At 36.0% G+C, this 20744-nt stretch overlaps 2 protein-coding genes across 3 annotated transcripts; one reads left to right on the top strand and one right to left on the bottom strand.

Annotated features, from left to right (window-relative positions):
- Positions 1 to 12090: 12090 nt before the first annotated feature.
- On the top strand, positions 12091 to 14648 carry LOC104106487 (deoxyhypusine hydroxylase-B). Its single transcript, XM_009615039.4, has 2 exons — positions 12091 to 12228; positions 13180 to 14648. Exon 2 carries the CDS (start codon positions 13362 to 13364, stop codon positions 14364 to 14366), a length of 1005 nt encoding a protein of 334 aa, XP_009613334.1. The 5' UTR covers positions 12091 to 12228; positions 13180 to 13361; the 3' UTR covers positions 14367 to 14648.
- Positions 14649 to 14871: 223 nt separating this feature from the next.
- Positions 14872 to 19447, bottom strand: LOC104106488 ((S)-ureidoglycine aminohydrolase). 2 transcript variants are annotated; one of them, XM_009615041.4, is made up of 13 exons: positions 19250 to 19447; positions 19012 to 19152; positions 18281 to 18368; positions 18123 to 18199; positions 17645 to 17684; positions 17384 to 17450; positions 17055 to 17140; positions 16813 to 16894; positions 16555 to 16611; positions 16172 to 16210; positions 15824 to 15894; positions 15218 to 15271; positions 14872 to 15139 (listed from the first exon to the last, which is right to left on the bottom strand). In XM_009615041.4, exons 1-13 carry the CDS (start codon positions 19329 to 19331, stop codon positions 15070 to 15072), a joined length of 954 nt encoding a protein of 317 aa, XP_009613336.1. In that variant the 5' UTR covers positions 19332 to 19447; the 3' UTR covers positions 14872 to 15069. The 2 variants fall into 2 exon arrangements, with proteins under 2 accessions (XP_009613336.1, XP_009613335.1); XM_009615040.4 differs by having other exon boundaries at positions 19012 to 19161; positions 19250 to 19446.
- Positions 19448 to 20744: the final 1297 nt, after the last annotated feature.

A 20744-nucleotide genomic window follows, 5' to 3' on the forward strand; every position in this document is an offset into this window, starting at 1 on the left:
AATATTCTACGTGTTGTCCGTTCTTCTTCTTCCTTATGCTTATTTGCTAGTATGGACTATGTTAGGACACTTGCACAAGCATATAGGTAGTTAAGCACTCTTATCGGATAAGAGGTGTTCTTGATATTGTTGAGCATAGATGCTCACCCTTGTTTACTTGTCTTCTATGTGAGAATGGATCTATTGGCACGTGAGTCGTCAGTGTGGTTATGAGGTGTTATGAAGGCACAGGATGCCAAGTGTTAGGGTTCAGGTAATGAGACCCGTGAGTTGTGAATTGTCCGAGGTTCGGTACCTCATGGAGTTGTTGACTAAAACCTGATGTAAAAGCGGTTGTAATTACTAAGTTATTACTTGTCCTTGCTGTATTCGTGATTCCGGATTTAGGTTGTGTTCCATTCACTTTGTCTGCGTCATTTTCAGGATATTCCGCTGATACTTGTTATTTCTTGCTTTAATGCCATTACTGTATTGTGAGTCATATTGCATAGTCTTTATGTAGACATCATACTTCTGTTATTCATGTACTTATATTTGTTTGGTTTATTAGACCAGTGGGTGTCTTGACTGTTCCTCGTCACTACTCCACCGAGGTTAGTCTTGATACTTACTGGGCACCGCTATGGTGTGCTCATGCTACTCTTCTGCACATTTTTGTGCAGATCCGGGTACTTGTTCGTTAGCCAGCTGTGTGGACTATTGCTGTGGAGACTCAAGGTAAACCTGCTGCTGCGTTCGCAGGCTTCGGAGTCACCTTCCAATTTTCATTTTACACTGTTTATTCTTATTTCTGGACAGTTATATTTAGAAGTTTTCTAGCAAATACTCTATAGAGCTTATGACTTGTACTACCGGTTTTGGAAATTTAAAGAGATTCTATTTAAATAATATTGTTATTTTAATTGTTGTTAGGCTTACCTAATCCCTAAGACTAGGTGCCATCACGATACCCAACGGAGGAAAAATTGGGTCGTGGCAGTAATGAAGTATGGGTATTATGAGTTATTGAGTGTTTTGTTCTATGGCTTTGAGCCAAGTGGGGGAGTCTGCTGTTGACAATTCAATTTCATGGATATATGTTAAATTTTAGTTTTGGTTTGAGTCATACTTGTGGGTTAGTTATGACTTACAGAGGTGGAGATCGAGGATGACTCGGGTAACTAAATTCCTGGATACGGGTTACATTGAACTTTATGAAAATATGAAAATTATGGAATGATTAAGTTGTTGTTTTGAAGGATGTAGTGCGCACGAAGTATGAATTCGATTGGTCGTGTTAAGGCAGGGTTACTTCTTTGAGTGTTGATCGTGCTAAAGGAGCACATGTCTTTCGGCCCGTTTGGGGCGGAGTAAATTAGATTTGAGCAGAGTGGATGACTCTCGAGAAGGTTCTAATGGATTCAAAATGTATATGTGGAAATTGAAATTTTTTTGAAGTTGTATATCACCAGAATCGGTTACTTACAATGGATGGTATCGGGACGTGCGGTAATTCTGTTTGACTATGGATTCTACATTTCAGTATAAGAAAGGAAAGAGGAACAATTTTAAATTCGCATAAGGTATTTTCAGAGTAAGTGTTACAGTTGTGGTATTTATGAAGGTGCTTAAGAAGAATACAATGGTTTATGGGCCTTAGGGCGGTGTAGTTTTATGTTAGGATGTCTTGTAGTGAGCTTTGGGTAAAGTAGTGGTGTTCTGACAAGGAGAAATGGCAACTTGAGGATAATCCAGAAGAAACTCGGAGAAAATAGGATAAATGGGTAATATGCTAGATTAATATGGTAATGGTATGCTCGGTTCTTTTAGTTCTTATGATGAGGTGAGTCTTTACGGGTGTTTTGTGGCAATACTCTCGGATTTGGCAACCTGTGTGGCTTGGTCGAGTTAGAGGAATTTAGTTCTGATAGCTTGGTTATGTGCAAATGGATTTCAAAGTGTTCATGATGGTTTCTACCATGGTTTGAACCGAATATTTTTTACCAGTGTGGGGATCATGTTGTGTATTGTGATTTCCTCCTCGAAAGAAGCAAGAGAGAGGTTTCTAACTAATATGGTATGTAATTTGCTGATGACTCAGAGTTTATAATAATATTATCGTGCCTTTCACATGATATATGTGATGTGTTGTGCCGGATTTAGATTTACATGTACAAGGTGGCAGCTTATTCTTGAAAGGAAGATCATGAATTTTGGACAGAATGGTCAGTTTTAGATATTTAGATGAATGTTATAACTGCTCGATAATCCCTGAGAAGGGTGCACATTTCAAAAAGCGCATTGTGTTTTGACTTACGGGTGTTTATTGGTATTGCAGTACTTATCTGGTTGATAGACTGCTGATATTCAAATTATTGCTATGTGGCACTGAAGAATTATGAAAGTATTCCTCATGGGAAGATCGTGAATGGAAGATGTGTTAGTCATTCTAGTGCTGGAGTTAGGATCAGTTACGGCGATTCATGTGTTTGATGAATTTGGAGACTGAGAGTTCTTAGAAGTATATTGTTTCGGGTTGCGGCCTGTTTGAGATGAGTATTTTCTTTAAACTCAGTGGAGGCACTAATTGCGTTAATTATTTGTGATAGTTACGCGCTATAAGTGTGCATATATGTTAGATTTGAGCCAATGTGCAATTATCAGGGCAAGTATTCATACTCGAAAGAATGTTTTGGCTATGATATGCCTAGAGTTGACTGTTAAGCGTAAAGTTATAATGTTTCTCATGTTCATACCTTTGTTGAAAACTATCTGGGCTACATTTGAGGTTACAAAGAGGCTAATTTCCTTGAATAAACGGGGTAGTTAATATTTCTGCGTTAAATTGCCGATTTGAAGTGTGATAGCATACTTTGCACATGCTTACACTGTGGTGTGTTATTTATACCTATCCGGGAGTATGATAATCTTATTTCATTATCATATACAAGTGTACTTGTTTAATTGCTCTTGTATGATATGTTGGGACTGGAGGCCTGTGACCATGCTAGGCGATTCATATTATTGGCATGTGAGTCGTCTGTGCCGTGTGTGGGAATTTTATTTCTATGATAATTTATCTGATTTATTAATTTTCTTCCTCTATAATTGTGTATATGAGCCTACGGTTATACTCTTCACGAAATTTGAGGAGTTGGTTGTAAAATTGCGGTTGTAGTGATGTTTGTCGAACTTGCAATACGGTTCTCTTCCTTGAGACATCTCCCATATTTGGGTACACAGATTGCACAATTGTGGCTTGAGTTATATTGATCCGGCGTGTCTATGGGATAGTTGTGTCTAATAATATAAGGTCATTGGACCTAGAATGGGTACTATCAGGTTTGATTACGGTATATTCGGGAGGATAATATTGAAAGTCAGATTAGAAAGTGATTATGGTTCTGGTTGGGGCGAGAGAGCTCCATGACTTGTTGCTCTGATAAGGGGTCATGAGATTTCTGTATGTTTCTTTTATTATCAGTAGTGTACGAAGGTTTTTGGAACGAGGTTTGGCTTGATATGTGGTTTTATACTAGTACTTGGTTGGTTTCGAGTAGTTACTGTGATCAGAAATGGTGTTACGAGTATGCGAGTTGTGTAGTATGTTATGCGATTATATCTGGGATTATGGTTATGGCTGGATACAGCTTGTTCACGCTTATACAGTGTGTAGATGTGAGATTTGGGTCTTGAAAAGAATTCTCGATGTTAGAAATTTCGCTCCAAGGTTTTTGGGCTAAGGTTAAATTAATGATTTTCAGTTAGGTTGTGTGGTCAGGCCTATATAGAATAGGGTGACATGAGATCACCCCTGGGTATGTGCGTGGTAAGGTGGAATAGAGATTTGAAGGTTGGCACGTTCGAGGACGAACGTATGTTTAAGTGGGGGAGATTGTAATGACCCGACCGGTCATTTTGAGCATTTACGCTCCTTTTAACTATTTGAAGTCTTGAATAACTTCCTACGACGTATTATGACTTGTGTGAATTATCGGTTTTGGTTTTAAGGTATTTCGGAGTTAGCTTGGAAGAATGAATTTTCATGTTGGAAGCTTAAGTTGAAATAGTTGACCGGATATTGACTCATGTGTAAACGACCTCGGAATTTAATTCGGACGATTCCAATAGCTCCGTATGGTGATTTTGGACTTAGGAGCATGTCCGAAAAATTATTTGAAGGACTGTAGTGGAATTAGGCATGAAATGCCAAAAGTTAAATTTTGGGAAGTTTGACTGGGGGTTGACTTTTTATATCGAGGTCGGAATCCGATTTTGGAAATTAGAATAGCTTCGTTATGTCATTTATGACTTGTGTGCAAAATTTGAAATCATTCCGGATTGATTTGATGTATTTCGACACAAGATATAGAATTTAAAAAATTAAAGTTCATTAGGCTTGAATTGAGGTGCGATTCGTGGTTTTAGCATTGTTTGATGTGATTCGAGGCTTCGACTAAGTTCATATGATATTTTAGGACTTGTTGGTATATTTTGTTGAGGTCCCGATGGGCTCGGGTGAGTTTCGGACCATTTCTAGGCCATTTTTAATTGATGGTTTCTGCCTACAAAGGTGTGCATCGCGATTGTGAAAATTTGGTCTCGTTCGCGAAGAGCAAACTGTAGTTTGGGGCCTTGTGAATCGCGATCGCGGAAGCTCTTTCGCGATCGTAGAACAAAATCTCTACTGCACTGATCCGACTTTGGAAGCCTATATCTCGCAATCTATAAGGAATTTGGAGATGATCTAAAAATGAAAGGTGTATCTCTTGATGTCTAGTTTTCAGAAAGGTGAACCATATGTCATTTTGAGTTGTGTACAAAAAGTTATGGTAGATACACTATAGGCTATTTGGGAAGAGTTTCGAAATCTCTGTTGCACAGGGATGGTTTTGGAAGCTTATATCTAGCTATATATAAGAAATTGGGAGATGAGCAACAAATGAACGTTATAGCCCTTGGTGTCTAGTTTCATAAAGTTAAACCATTTGCAATTTGGAGTTTTGTACAAAAGATTATTACCATTATACAAGAGGTTGTTTGGAAGAGTTGGGGAGTTTGTTCTTCGCGATCGTGATTGGTTTCTCGCGATCGTGAAGAGCAATTTTGGGGCTGAAAAATTTTGTGCTTCGCGATCGCGAAGAGTAAATACCCGAGCAGTAGCTATATTTTGAGGTTTCAGTCATTTTTAACATATTTGAAGCTATGGAGCTCGGATTGAAGTGATGTTTTAGGCGATTGAAGCGATGTGGATTGGGGTAAGTGTTCTATATCCAAAAGTAATTATACTTCATGATTATATGGTTATATTCATTCTTTATTTCGGACTTAAATGGAAGAAATCAAGATTTTTAAAAAACCTCCCAAAAACTAAAATTTAAGATTTGGAAGTCGAGTTGTTATCGAAATTTGATAAAATTGATATGGTTGAACTCGTATCGGAATGGGTGTTCGGATTTTGTTACTTTTGTCGGGTTCCGAGATATGGGCCCCACGGACAATTTTTGAGCTAAATTTCGGGATTTTATGGAAAATTAGCATTTTCTTATGGAATTAATTCCAATAAATTTTATTGACTGAATCGAATTATTTATGGCTAGATTCGAGGAGTTTGGAGGCCAATTCACGAGGAAAAGATATTGCAGAATAAGAATTTCACGGTTTGAGGTAAGTAACAGTTATAAATCTGGTCTTGAGGGTATGAAACCCCGGACTTTGTATCATGTGGTTATTTTGGAGGTAACGCACATGCTTGGTGACGGGCGTGTGGGCGTGCACCAAGGGGATTGTGACTTGGTCCGTCTCGTAGAATTTGTAAAGTTGAATAACTTGTTGTTAGCTATGTGCTCTCTATGTATTGTGGAAAGTTTACTATAAGTCATGTTAGAAACCATGTTTAGGCTATATGTTGGTACTGTTGGGACCCACATAGGTCGTGTACATGTTGAACTATGTGCTTAATTGTTGTTTTGTACTCAGTCACAGTTTACTTGATTATTTTATCCCAGTCTCTATTGTTCATTATTGATGCATCATATCATTGTTGTTTGGGCTGATTTCATGATTATTGAGAGCCTGAGAGGCTGGAGAGATTTATGATTGAGTGAGGCCGAGGGCCTGATTGTGAGATATTGATACTATAGCACGTGAGTTGTCCGTGCAGCATATGAGTTAGCCGTGCGGATCCAGATATTGATACTATAGCACGTGAGTTGTCCGTGCAGCACGTGAGTTGGCCGTGCGGATCCAGATATTGATACTATAACACGTGAGTTGTTCGTGCAGCACGTGAGTTGGCCATGCGGATCCAGATATTGATACTATGGCACGTGAGTTGTCCATGCAGCACGTGAGTTGGCCGTGTAGATTATAGCGCTTGGGCTGTAAGAGCCCCTTCAGAGTATGTACACCCCTAGTGAGCGCGGGTACCCATTGAGTGTGAGTGTTGAGGGCAGGGAGCCCAATGAGTGATTGTTGTCCTGCGAGTTTGTACTTGCTTTTCATTTGTTGTTGCACTTAGTTGCTATCTGTCATTGTTGTGAAATTTTCTGAAAGATTTTATATCCGGAATACTTGAACTTGAACTGTATAGAATTGATTTGACTTAAAATGCTGGATTTGAAAGCATGTCTATTATTTGCTGGAATTACTGAAAATGAACTATAAATGTGTAGTTCGTCACTATCTTCAGTTCTTTATTTATTATTGTTACTTACTGAGCTGGTTGTACTCATACTATACCCTGCACTTCGTGTGCAGATCCAGGTGTTCCCGGACATAGTGGGTATTGATTCTTTCGCGCAGTTGATATTCCGGAGATTCTGAGGTAGTTGTCGTGTTTCGCAGACCTTGTCTCTCCATCCATATTTCCTTGTTCACTGTATTTGGTCTAAGACTATCATAGACCGTATTTTCCAGACTTATAATCATATTAGATGCTCATGTACTCAGTGACACTAGGTTTTGGGGAGTGTTCGTATCAGTATTTGTGAGATTTTGTATTGTATTTAAATATTATGTTTTTTCAAACTTAAAGGAAATCAGGGATTATTGATGTTATCGGCTTGCATGGTATTGAGATAGGCGTCATCACGACAGGTCAGATTTCGGGTCGTGACAGTGGAACTTATGCACGATACAACTCTACCTCCTTCTCCAACTAATGTTACATCCCCTTCTTCTCAACAAAGTTCAAATAAGCAACCGTAAAGGACAAGGAGCATTCAAGAGCTCTATAGTGGCACAGAAGAAGTTACTAATTTTGATTTTTTATATTGTCTCTTTGTTGATAGTGAACCAATGAACTTTGATGAAGTTGTTATATATAAAAGGTGGAGACAATCCATGGAGGAGCAGATCGAGTCAATAGAGAAAAACAACACTTGGGAGTTAACAACTCTTCCCAAGGGTCATCGCACAATTGGAGTAAAATGGATATACAAGACAAAGAAGAATGATGATGGAGATGTGGAGAGATACAAGGCACGACTTGTAGCTAAAGGCTACAAGCAAAGGCAAAGCATTGACTATGAGGAAGTTTATGCACATGTTGCCCGCATGGAGCAATTCGTTTGCTCATCTCTTTGGCAGCACAAATAAAGTGGAAGATCCATCAACTAGACATCAAGTCAGCCTTCTTGAATGGCTATCTTGAAGAAGAAGTCTATGTTGAACAACCATTGGGTTTCGTGGTCAAAAACCATGAAGATAAGGTGTTAAAGTTGAACAAAGCTTTATATGGGTTGAAGCAAGCCTCGTGGGCATGGAATAGTTGCATCGACAAGTATTTTCAAGAAAATGGGTTTACTCGTTGTTTTCGTGAATATGCTATTTACCTTAAAGTTCATACTAATGATGATATTTTACTTGTTTGTCTTTATGTTGATGATCTTATTTTTATGGGTAATAACCCAAGTTTGTTTGAAGCTTTTAAGAAAGATATGTCCCGTGAGTTCGAGAAGACAGACGTAGGGCTCATGTCATACTACCTGGGCCTAGAAGTGAAGCAGATGGAGGATAAAAATTTTATCTCTCAAGAAAGTTATACAAAAGAGATATTGAAGATGTTCAACATGCTCGATTGCAACCCCGTGAACACACCTATGGAGAGTGGGACAAAATTGTCCAAGTTTGATGAAGGAGAAAAAGTGGATCCCACATTTTTAAAAAGTATTGTGGGAAGTTTGAGGTACTTGACTTGTACCATGCCAGATATACTCTTTGCAGTGGGAGTATAAGCTGCTTCATGGAAGCTCCTACATCCACTCACTTGAAGGTCACTAGAATAATTCCTCGTTATCTAAAAGGTACGATTGACTTTGGACTATTTTATTATTCTTCTAGTGATTTCAACCTTATGGTATTTTGTGATAGTGATTATGCGGGAGATATTGATGATAGAAAAAGCACAACTGACTTTGTATTTTTCTTGGGTGATTCTGTTATTTCTTGGAGTTCAAAGAAATAATCCATTGTTACTACTTGTGAAGCTGAATATATAGCAGCAGCATCTTGTACATGTCATGCTATTTCGCTAAGAAGATTGTTGAAGAAGCTCAATTTACCACAAATTGAAGCTACACAGATTTGTATTGACAACAAATCCACACAAGCACTCATGAAGAATCCGATGTATCATGATCGTAGCAAGCATATAGACACAAGATATCACTTTATTAGAGAATGTATTGCTAAGAAAGATGTAGAACTCAAATATGTGAAATCTCATAATCAAGTTGCAGATATCTTCACAAAGCCTCTCAAGTTTGAAGATTTTCAGAGGTTGAGGTCAAGACTTGGAATGACCAAGAAAATTCAAAAATAAGGGGGAGATTTGTGGGATCCATCTAAAAAATAAATAAATAAATGGAAAAAGCTGCAAGTTGGGCAGCAGATGAAAAAAGTTGCAAGTTGGGCAGCAGATGAAAAAAGTTGCAAGTTGGGCGCCTGAAATTTACAAGTCACAAAAAACGTGTTTTGACCTATGAAAATTTGCACCGCAAATTGCAAAGAATAAACCATTCTGATTGGTCCAATGGTAGGCAAGTTTTTCTATAAATAGCAGGCTCCATTTCTCTTTTGAAACACACCAAAAATAAGAGAGAAGCAATAGAAGTTAGAGAGAGTAATCCACGGATTGTAGTCTGTGAGATAAATAGTGAGTGTGAGTAATATAGTAGTGAGGTGTTTAAAATAAAGAGTGTTATTTCTTTCAAATTTGTAGTAGTCTCTTGACACTACTAAGTTGTAATATTATAGTAGTAATATTGCTCCACTCGGGTATTGTATTTTACCTCGATAAAAGAGTTGGTGTCGTTGTTACTCTCTTGTGTTATTATTATTTGCCGTGTATATTATTCCTGTGTGGGATTATTATTTTTCCCAATAAGTGATAGCCTAATTTATGACCTAAAGGTTTGATAATAATAGCTTGGTTCTAGGTATTATATAGACGATGTTTGTCTTCAGTGGTAATAGGAACAAAGTGTGGATGGTTGGATGGATTATCTTTTTCATCAGTTAAATCAAGGTGTTGAGAGTTTTGAGCAAGGGATTGGGAGGTGCAGTCATAAAGATCATTTGTGTGCTGGAGTAGTTTATCTCGGTAAGTAGAAGTAGCAGGACCAATATTCATTGCTGAAATATCATGCTGTAATAAATCAGCTGCTTCTTCATTCATGTCACCATCGGTGGATGCTGCCATGGCCATAAGATGTTGGAAAAGATAAAAGGTAACAAAATGGGAATGTGATTTTGAAAAGGAGGTGGGTGGAGTATTAACATATGAGGAAGGAGTTGGTGACAGACAGTCGATAGGAAAAAGCTGAAATGGAAGAAGGAAAGTATTTGTTGAGTAGGGGAAGGAAAGCAATCTCAGGAAAACGGAAGAGAGAGCAGAGAGAGACATTTCGTTTCATTCTGATCCAACTTAAGTTCAGCACTTGTGTTATGCATTTACTGATATTTCATGTTCTAAGTTCCCCCTTCTCATTGGCGTTGCTTTTACACCTTCTGCCTTTTTGTATTATGTAACATTTTAAGGAGCGAGCCAATATTCCAAATGTTGTTCATGTTCTCATACGAGATTGAGTACCCGAAAGTCGAAACTTCGCAATATCAGTAGCTTAACATTTTTGGACTACTTTATGAGAATTATATGTGAGTTTAATATTTTGACATTTGAAAATTTTAATCCAAAAAAATATATATAAATGTGTAGGAAAATAAGAAAGAAAAAGTCAAAAAAAGAAAAAGAAAAAAGAAAGAAAGAGGAAAGATAAAAGACGAGAAAAATGTGTAGTTTCACCTATATGGATTAATAAGAGAAAGGATCAACTATCTCTAGAAATAATAAAACTCCAATAATGACAAACTAGAAAAAATACCTACTGCATACTTCATCTAAAAGTCTTTCAGTTGCATTCATCGTTTAAAATTTTTATATTAAAAATTAATATATTGGTCAAGATAGAGGTTGTATGAGCAATTCAATTTAGATTTAAAAATTATTATCTTAAGAATTTTGTATGATCATTATTATCTTGACGACTATTTAACAAGCATATATATATATATATATATATATATATATATATATATATATATATATATATATATATATATATATATATATATATATATATATATATTGAGGGAAAAGAGAAGATAGACTTGGTACATTTCTTTGGCCAAGAATCCTATTTATCTTTTTTCTACTTTTTTTTTTTACTTCTTTCCCCTTATTTTTTTCATTTATTATTCTTATTTTTATTTTTATTTTAATAACCGAATATGTCATTAATTTCTTTCCTCTTTAGTAAATATGACAAAGCAAAGAGAAAGGTTTTCAAAGTAGTCCCTAATGTCTGGACTCTGGATTAAAATCAATCCTCATTCCTTAATTTGTAATACCGAGTCCTCCAACTAGGGGTGTTCATGGTTCGATTTGAGTCGGTTTTTCCCTAAAAAGAAACCAAATCAAGTAAGTCGGTTCCTCAAATATTGGAACCTAAACAAACCAATTAAGTCGATTTTTTATCGATTCAATTTTTGTCTGTTTTTGTCGGTTCTTCGTTTTTTTCGGTTATTTATTAATTTTTTCTTAAATATGAGACATATACTACCCAACACATATTCCGACGACTACATCTTGAATGTAACACTATTAAACCAATTGCTCTTTGAGAAATCTATCATTTACCAAGATATATTGATAATAATTTAATCAAATAGTGATAAATAATTTAAGTACTCAATTAAAAATTAATTATTTTTAACATGAAATAAAAATCTTGTACTTAGCAAAATAAAACTACCAATCAAACTAGAATGTAAATGCAAAGAATTAGATTATTATAATAGCAAAGAACTAACTAAAAATACAAACGACTAATATGTACCATAAAATTTTAGAAACTTTATATATATATATATATATGTGTGTGTGTGTGTGTGTGTGTGTGTAATAATAATAAATTAAAATATCTACTTTTATAGTCGGTTTGATTCAGTTATTTTTTGATTAAAACTAAAACCAAACCAAATTTGATTGATATTTAAAATTCAAAACCAAAACCAAAACAAAGCATTATCGATTTTTTTGGTCGGTTTGGTTCGGTTTTTGAGGTTTTTATGAACACCCGCGCCTCCAACCATGCGAACGATGCACTAACGAACAGAATATGGGGTCGTTTGGTATGAGGTATTAGAAAAAATAATGCAAGCATTAGCTCTATGCATTACTAATACCTTGTTTGGTACATTTTTTCAACATGTGTATAACTAATTTAGTTATACATCATACTTGGCATTATCCTATGCACAAGTAATGCATAGAAAACTATGGCATTAGTAATACCAAGGCTATTAATGCATGCATTAACATGGTTAAAGATAAAATTGTCCTTAAAGTTCCTTAAAGCTAGAGAATATGAAGGATATTTTTGTAAACAACTATTTTTCTTAAAAATTATGCAACGCATTATAATTTTAATACACCACACCAAATAACAGACAAGAAATAATATCTGCATAACAAATGTTTGCATTACTAACTCATGCATTAGTAATCCACCTTATTCCGACTATTCTTGTAAACCCTACCAAACGACCCCTATAATCATTCATCGCGTGCTTCCATTCCCAACTGAAAAACACGTTCTTCCCCCAAAATCAAACCCTAGCCCTAATTGACAAAAAGAGAACCCAATTTACGACATATGCTGCGACGAAAGAGCTGAGATATCAACGGTATGTGATTCTCTTACTAACCCCTGATTATTGCTAGTGTTTCTTTTGGCGTTTTTCTGTTTGATTTCACGATTGTTTATTTGATGTGTTATTTTCTGAACGAAAATTTGTGCTTCCATTTTGTCTTTCAAGTAAAAACCTAATTGAGGTAACTTGGAAGTTTGTAGTAGTTGCGGGTATTCCACTGCTTTAAACTGAGATATGAGAGAGGTGATTGATAAATTAACTCAGACTGTTTTAAATAGGAATTAGCTTGACACACAGGGTCCATATATTTGTTGTTTCACATGATTTAAGAACCTGTGGAACCAATACAAAATTTAAGGAATAGATGACAAAAGAATCTCAATTTTCTAGGTGATGCTACAGAGATTCGTTTTTCTTTTAAAATGGTTAAGTTGTTCTGGGATACTCTGCTTTGGAGGATAAAGAATGGAGAGAGAACCTATACTGACTTATCAATAAAAAGAATAAAAAGGAGAAGGTATTAAGAGAGGTAAAGAAGGGTTGACTTTGGGGCTGGATATATATAATATGGGTAACCCCATAGTAGTCAGACTGATTTCATATTTGTGCAATACTGTTATCTGTTTTATTAGTGTCAGTCTAGGTGTCTTGAAAGTGGGTAACTTCATAAAAACTGATTGAATAGGTTGAGCTGTAATATTCAACTGATTGTTGCGTTGAAACAGTCTGTGTGGGATGCATCCTAATACTTAACTGGCCATACAACAACGAGAACAAGTGCGCCTCAATCCTAGCTAAATAATTATTGTTCTTAATCTAAATAATAAAATTTGACTGGATGACATGTATTGCAAATTAGCACTGTACTTTTGCTTTTACTTCTATAAGGTGTTTTCTCTTCTATGCACAGGCATATTTATGCAACAGATACAAAATCATAGTTTCATTACATTTTGGTACTGAACATGCATTTTTCAATTGCAGGGTTCATAATTCTGTTAGTTTTGGTATTGAAGTGATGAAGAAATAGATTAAAGATCCAAACTTGGTTAGTAATAGTTGCTACCTGCGCCTGTGCACAAGTCTCTTAAAGGCTAATTGCCGAAATTTTGGTCGGGTGACAACATTATTCCTGCGAAGTTTCAATCTCCGGCTTAGGCATAAACATGGAGGTCAGAGTTGATGAGATTGAAACTGTAGTTGGAGTGGAGGACCAAGATTATCTTCCAAAAAGTTCATTTAAAGTCTCTCAGGAGAAGGAGAAATTTCTATGTGACAGATTGCTGGACCAAGAGCAACCAATTTCAGAGCGTTTTAGAGCTCTTTTCTCTCTGAGGAACCTTCGGGGCTCAGGTCCACGAAATGCCCTTATTAATGCGACAAGGGACCCTTCAAATCTCTTGGCGCATGAGGCGGCATTCGCATTGGGTCAAATGCAAGATGCTGATGCCATTCCTGCTTTAGAAAGAGTTCTATTTGATTTCTCCTTGCATCCGATTGTTAGGCATGAGGCTGCAGAGGCACTTGGTGCAATTGGTTTAGAAAGTAATATTTCACTCTTAGAAAGAAGTTTGGCTTCAGATCCAGCTCAAGAGGTCCGAGAGACATGTGAACTGGCTCTCAGTCGAATCAAAGAGCTGAAGAATGTAGGAACTGATGACGGGTCCTCAACAGTGGTGTCGTCACCCTTTCTGTCAGTAGACCCAGCTGCTCCTGCTGCTTATTCCTCTGTTGAGGACCTAAGGGAAGTTCTTTTGAGTGAAGAAAAAGGCATGTATGAACGCTATGCTGCTCTTTTTGCACTACGAAACAATGGAGGAGAGGAAGCTATCTCTGCAATTATTGAATCTCTAGGTTCAAGGAGTGCTCTATTAAAGCATGAGGTTGCTTATGTATTGGGTCAATTGCAGAACAAAAAGGCTTCAGATGCCCTGTCCAGGACTCTTAAAGATGTCAATGAGCATCCAATGGTTAGGCATGAAGCAGCCGAAGCTCTTGGTTCCATAGCAGATGCTGAATGTCTTGCACTTCTTGAGGATTTTGCCAAGGATCCTGAGCCTATTGTTTCACAAAGTTGTGAAGTTGCTCTTAGCATGCTTGAGTTCGAGAAATCAGGCAAATCTTTTGAGTTTCTCTTCATGCAGATGCCGCATGTTGAGCAGATCTCATAGGAAGTGTGTCTGGCGACACTTAAGTCCTTGTCTCATCTGCTGGTCTCAGAAGATAATTCAGTTCCCTGTGCAATTAACATTTATCCGGTTATAACTAGTTTCATTACTTGGAATATTTGGTTGGATTGTATAACTGAGTTTAATCGTAAGGTCATTTTTTTACTACTAAAGGTCATTTTGCGACTACTAAATAAACATTGTATCACTAAACATGAACAACTTTGTGGACTTTTTATACGTTAGCCATGAATTAAGTAATATGGAGTGAGATCCATTAAGGTACTGATTTGTTGTTTTTGCTGCTTTAAGTTGGGCTCATCGTCTTCCTCTTTCTTTTCTACCCTTGGTTTAAATGTTGTATTTTATGGGGGCTTAAGGCTCATGTTTTGGAAGCCTATTGGCCTTGCTACTATCTGTTATTGGAATTCAAAAAAAGAAATAAATGGAAATATCATTCTCAAATTTCATATTAAGATAACATGCAAGCATAACAAGGCAAGATATCTGGAAATATTTAAGTTCTTTCTTTCCTCATTCTGACAAAGCCAACAATGACATATGATTGTTTTAACTAAGAATTCAATAAATGCACATAAGGTTTATGTCAACCCAAAAGATAGGGGAGAAAAAGGGACATCGCACAACATTGTGCAAAGCATGCCGTTCGAACCATACTCAAAACAGAGTGATCTGTCGAATATCACTACAGTGGATTCCTGTTTACATCTTTGTACAACAAGTAGCGAGAACGTGTCTTGCCCAATGCAGCATACCTGAAAGGAAGAGCAAGGATATCACTAAGACATGCTTTCACATACTTGCAGTAGAAAGATCCTGCATCTCTCACTTACCACTGAGGCACAAATGGTGCCATCCAAATAGCATCACCGGCTTGAATCGGGTACCTATCCAAAAGAAAACGAGAGAATGTTAGACTATGATTTTAGGTTGCGAAGTGTCAATGGATTGAAAGCAAGAAATCTATTCCAGAGCAGGTTAAAGTTCTATTTTTTTATTATCAATATCTAAAAAGAAGCTCAGAGATATGACCTCAGAAATGGCTTCACACAAAAGATCAGGGACTTAACAACCCTGACGAATGCTTGCATGGATAAATTACATTAGACAAAGAAGGTGCTAATTCTTGAGGCTAATATCTCATGGCAAACAAATTTTCCATCATTTGCAGATCTTAAGTTTTATATTCAGACTACGAAATGTTGATTGGCTAATGATGTTATTGTGATTAGGCATCTATAATGTTCAATGGACACACTTTTCAAATCATTTCCCAGTTAGTTCATGTTTCAGAGAATAAGAAATACTTTTTGTCAAAACATTTTATCCTCTACCAAATGGAGCCATAGTGCATGCATGCATATATTTACAAAGGCATACATGTAAATGTTTCCAGATCTTATCAAATCAAGGCTCAATATACAGAGTTTGATCCATACCAGCTATCACCCAGTCGATAAATACCTTGCCCCTCCAAAAGCAGCAAACCATGCTGGTTATAATGAACTTCCTGCGATTCAGCCAGAAATACGTTTTATATACAACTTGAAGTAATTGCAGGTGAGAAACAATTGGTTCTCAACGATATTATGGAAGATCAAGCAAGATGCCAGTTAATCATCTAGTGTATTGATTAATACTACAGAATACCGTCAAATATTGTATAAGCAATGTAAAATATAACTTTTATGTCTTCTTTTATACAGGTCAAGCCCTTGCTGATACAATGTGACAGAACTAGGAGAACCAAGGAAAGGGACGCAAGCAATACTAGTGGAAAGGCATACCTTGACATTGAGGAATTCTCCTGGTTGGAAATCCATGATCTTCCGCAGGCAGAAACATGTGGCAGAAAATAGAAGGAAACAAAGAATTTAGGAAAAGACTACTGAAGAAGATCCAAGTGAGACTATTGTATAACTTTAGTTCTATATGTATAACTTACTAAGTTTGCCTGTGGGTAAGAAATTACTATGGATACACTTTCAGCCAGCTTCAAGGAACCTCATTAACATTTAAGCAAAATTTCATTTGTTTGCAGAAGTTTTATATTACTCAATTATACCAACTCTAAGCAAGCTCATATTCCAGAGTTAAAAGTTATCCGGAGTGTAATAAATTAGGTACAAGTGATGTGAAACAATAGACACAGAAAAGTGGTAGAACTCACATGTATATTGAAATCATAAGCTAAAGACGTCGGCAGAAGCTTCCTTAGCTCAAAAATCTGTCAACAGAAAAGGAAATGGAAATATAAAGGATGTTATTGAATTCTACGATTAAAACCAAAACTCTATAACAATAAGGAAAAAGAAACCTCCTTTCTCTCTCCAAGGGACTTGAATTTTACGATTTTGAATAGAGAGGAGACAGATATAGAATAATATGGAGTAGTTCAAATAAGGGTATCTAGATGAGAAAAGAATACCTCGCCAGGAGTTTCAAGAAGGGGCTGCTTGTCTGTTGAACCAACAATTTGCTTAGTAACATGATTTTCCAAACCATAATACCTAAAACAAAAGACTTTGAGCATTTAAAATTAAAATAGACAAGAAACCTGGCAATCAAAGTTAGATGTTGAAAAAATAACGCATTTTATTACGATGCCACAAGTCAATTCGAGTGTACGGAATGACACAAACATGAGGTACCATGAAATAAAAGACTGACCTCCGTTCAAATACAACAAGAGTAGCAGCTGCATCAGCTTCCACTGTGTGATCCAAATTGAGAGGCAGATAAGCATACGAATCAACCTGCATTTGAAGTTAGAAGGCATAAGAAGTAGAATCTTTTCCTCAACAACTATGAGTTAAAGCATCTTTGGGCCAGCAAATTGATATCTGCTGACACGAATAGAAAAAAAGGAAGTAGAATCTTTCCTTATACACAAAATTGATGGTTGCCTGGCATTATACCAGCTATGTGTAGCAGCATCTTCACAAACTTCATTACAGTAATAAACAAAATGGCAGGCTATAAAAGTATAGCTGACGTACTGTTAGTTTATGGACATTCCCGGACACGTTGGTGAGAATCACACTTCCTTGGACCACAAATATGAACCTGATTTCGCAAGAGTTGGAAAAACTATATAAAGGAAGTACTAGAACTTTTTGTTCCATTGTGGTAGTAGAAAAATAGTAATTAGAAAAATATAGCACAAGAGGCTCTAATTGAAAAAAGCATGCGCCAAGTTTAAAGTATACTCTGCGTCAAGAAGTTTTGAAAAGAGAAACAATCACTAGAAATCTGCCCACCTTTCAACATCACTAGGAGGGAGCCCTGATTTTGAATTTTCTGCAAGAAGAAAAATTGCAAATAGTTACAACCAAACATTCATAGAGCTTTTACAGAATGCACCATGCAACTTTTTCTGGCTAGCATTTTTTGGCTTTGTAGCCGAGGATAGAGACTACTGTCTGTAGCATGAGGTGCCTATAGATTCTTCACACTTGTTTGTTTAAGTAGGATATAATAGACTTTAAAAGCCTTTGTTTTGGTCTTCATAGCACGTTCTCTACATATTTGTTTTTGTGTGGAATTGACGTTTCTCTTAAATTAAGAGAATACAAATAAGGATGCATCCACCACCCTCGCTGACTCTTTTGAACTTAATCTGAAACCAGACCCCCAGATAACATATAAACATGAAAGCTTAAATGGCAGATTAACATGAAAATATCCTTAATTATTCTGCAATATATGCCAGCATCATTGAAACACTCAAGAAAACACCTTGCATCTTTGCCAAGTACATGACGAAATGTGAGCCGATTGCTGGTGTAATTAGATAGGCACCCAAAGTATTCGACCTGCCAAATTTCTTAGATGAGCAATCAACCAAGATATATGAGTCTATCAGCCAGATAGTGCAAATGGTTGGTTGAGCATACCAATCAGGCAAAGGGCTGAAGACATGGCTTTCAGGAGTAATTAAAGCATGGTCCTGCTTATATACACTACGAGTAAATCCCGGCAAGTCTGCAAGCAAACAAAGAACAAATAAATAAATAACCAAATAAATAGCCCAAATTTAGTTTCATCTGCATCATCATTGTCTCAACAAAATTTACAAAAGCATCACTGTAAAACAAATGCTAAAAAATATCCTACGAAAAAGACATCTAATTATTTGCAGGATCGCTAAGAGAATAGAAAACGGTAAAAACTTACCCCGCACCTGGTGATTACACTAAACCAATGAATACAAGATACATGTATTCACATACGCTCTTATCTTTTTTTTTTTGAGATATACATACATACAGTCTTATCACTAAACCATAGTTAATCTATACACATTCGCACTTTGATTTATGCCTTAACCACGATAAATTAGTATAGTTTGGTGTAAATAACAGGTGTGGATAAGTATTTACCACGGCATTGCCATAATCAAACAAGTAATAATAACATTCAACAACTTTTTCACTGCACACCATTAGCCAATAACTTTAAGTTATACACTGACAATACAAAAGCCTTTCACATTAGTCTAATTTAATCTACATGTAATCAGACATGAACTTGATAAATTCACAACAGTCAAAAACGGAACTTGATGGATTCTTGTTTTCCCCTTCTTTCCAATAGTAGTATATATGGAGCCAAACAATGTACTGACCTTGGAGATGAGAAGGGGAGAGTGTGGGGTTAGTAACTTTCCAGTAAAGCGGCTGAGAGCTGGAATCAGAATCAGCATCAGAATCAAAAATTGATGGTGCAGAGCAAAACCCATCTTGGGTTAAGGCAGTTATCACAAAACCTGAAAGAACTTTAATATATAAAGAAACATAAGCAACACTACGCAAATTATTGCTGAAATCTGTTTAATTAAAAAGTAAGAGTAAAAAGGGGATTACTCGGAGTTGTTAAGAGAAGGAAGAAATAAAGAGAGGAAAATGGCGAAAAAGACTGCATTTTGAGATTGCCCAATGTACACATTACAGTCCAGATACTGAAGGGTTCTTATTGATTGTTTTGGTTTTTTGTCTTGTTGTTGCTTCAGTTGTGATAATGTTTATGGGGGGTTCACGCATTTGGCTGGTGGCTATTGGGAAATGAGTAAGTGTCAATTGCCATATAAAAAGCCTCAGATTTTTGGGAATATTCTGAATCTTACGGCTATTGATACTTTCACTTTCTTTTTTTCTTTTGGGCGGAATACATAATAAATTCTTAAAGATCAATATATTTCTTTTAGATACTCTGAACTAAAAAATATTTTAATTGAACACATGAACACATAATAAAATATTCGTATTAGATACTCGTGAGGAAATTATGAGAAAATGGCTCTTGGTTTTCTTTTTTCAACGAAACTAAGTGAGAGTTTGCGTTTAGTTATTGAGTTCTTTTTTAACATATCTGTTATGTTTTTATTTATTATGTAAAAACTTTTTTCTTGATGTGTATAATTAAAAGTTGTGATATGTTTTAAGTGGTTAATTTATTCACGTAATGGGGCTTGAGAATACACACAGAAGATTTTTCTAAAGTTTGACGTAGAAGTGTCTAATAGAAATATTTTATTATGTGTTTATATGTTCAATTACAACATACCTTAGTTCAAAGTGTTTAAATCTAACATACTAAGTAGGTTTAAGGGGTTGTCGAAGTATTTTACCTTTTTTTTCATTTTCAAATTGTGTCTTAATAAATTGAAAAAGTTCAAATATTTCATGAACAATTGAAAATATTCAATATACCACTACATTACTTAGACAATTTTTTTCTTTTAGCAAGAGGTGCATATTTGGGACAAAAAATAAGGATAGGGTTCTCATGAGCCAAAAAATAAAGGAAAGACATATGTAAGTAGGGATTGCAATGGAGCGGTGCGGGGCGGGTTTGATCTTATGCGGGGCGATGTGGGTTTGATCTTATGCAAGGCTGTTGCGTTTGCGGGGCGGATTGAAATAGTTTTTTGAAAATCTAATGCGGTGCGGGCGGTTGCGGGGTTTGGCGGGTTTCCTCGCGTGTTTTCTGCAGACTGCACTTTGTACAAAGCAACCATTCCTCTTCTATTTTTCTGCTTTTACTTTTCAGCTACAACTTGCAAGCATTTTCTTGTTTAATTTTACTTCTTTATTTTTAAACCTTTTTAAGTAAAAATTTCTTTTATCATTAACTCATGATTACATTTTTTTTTTCCAGTCATAATGTGCTGTGTAATAGTCAAAGTTATACTAGTGATCTATATCATTGATTTATCTTATTCAAAAGAAATAAAAATACCAAACGACTTTAACTTGTAAAGTATCTTGATACCAAAATAATCGAAGATCTCTATAATAAGATTTTTTTAAAAAAAGTAGTATGTATATCCTAGTTGTAAAATATGCGGCATTTAGAAAT

Source organism: Nicotiana tomentosiformis, chromosome 8 (genome assembly GCF_000390325.3).
Source record: "Nicotiana tomentosiformis chromosome 8, ASM39032v3, whole genome shotgun sequence".
NCBI lineage: Eukaryota > Viridiplantae > Streptophyta > Magnoliopsida > Solanales > Solanaceae > Nicotiana > Nicotiana tomentosiformis.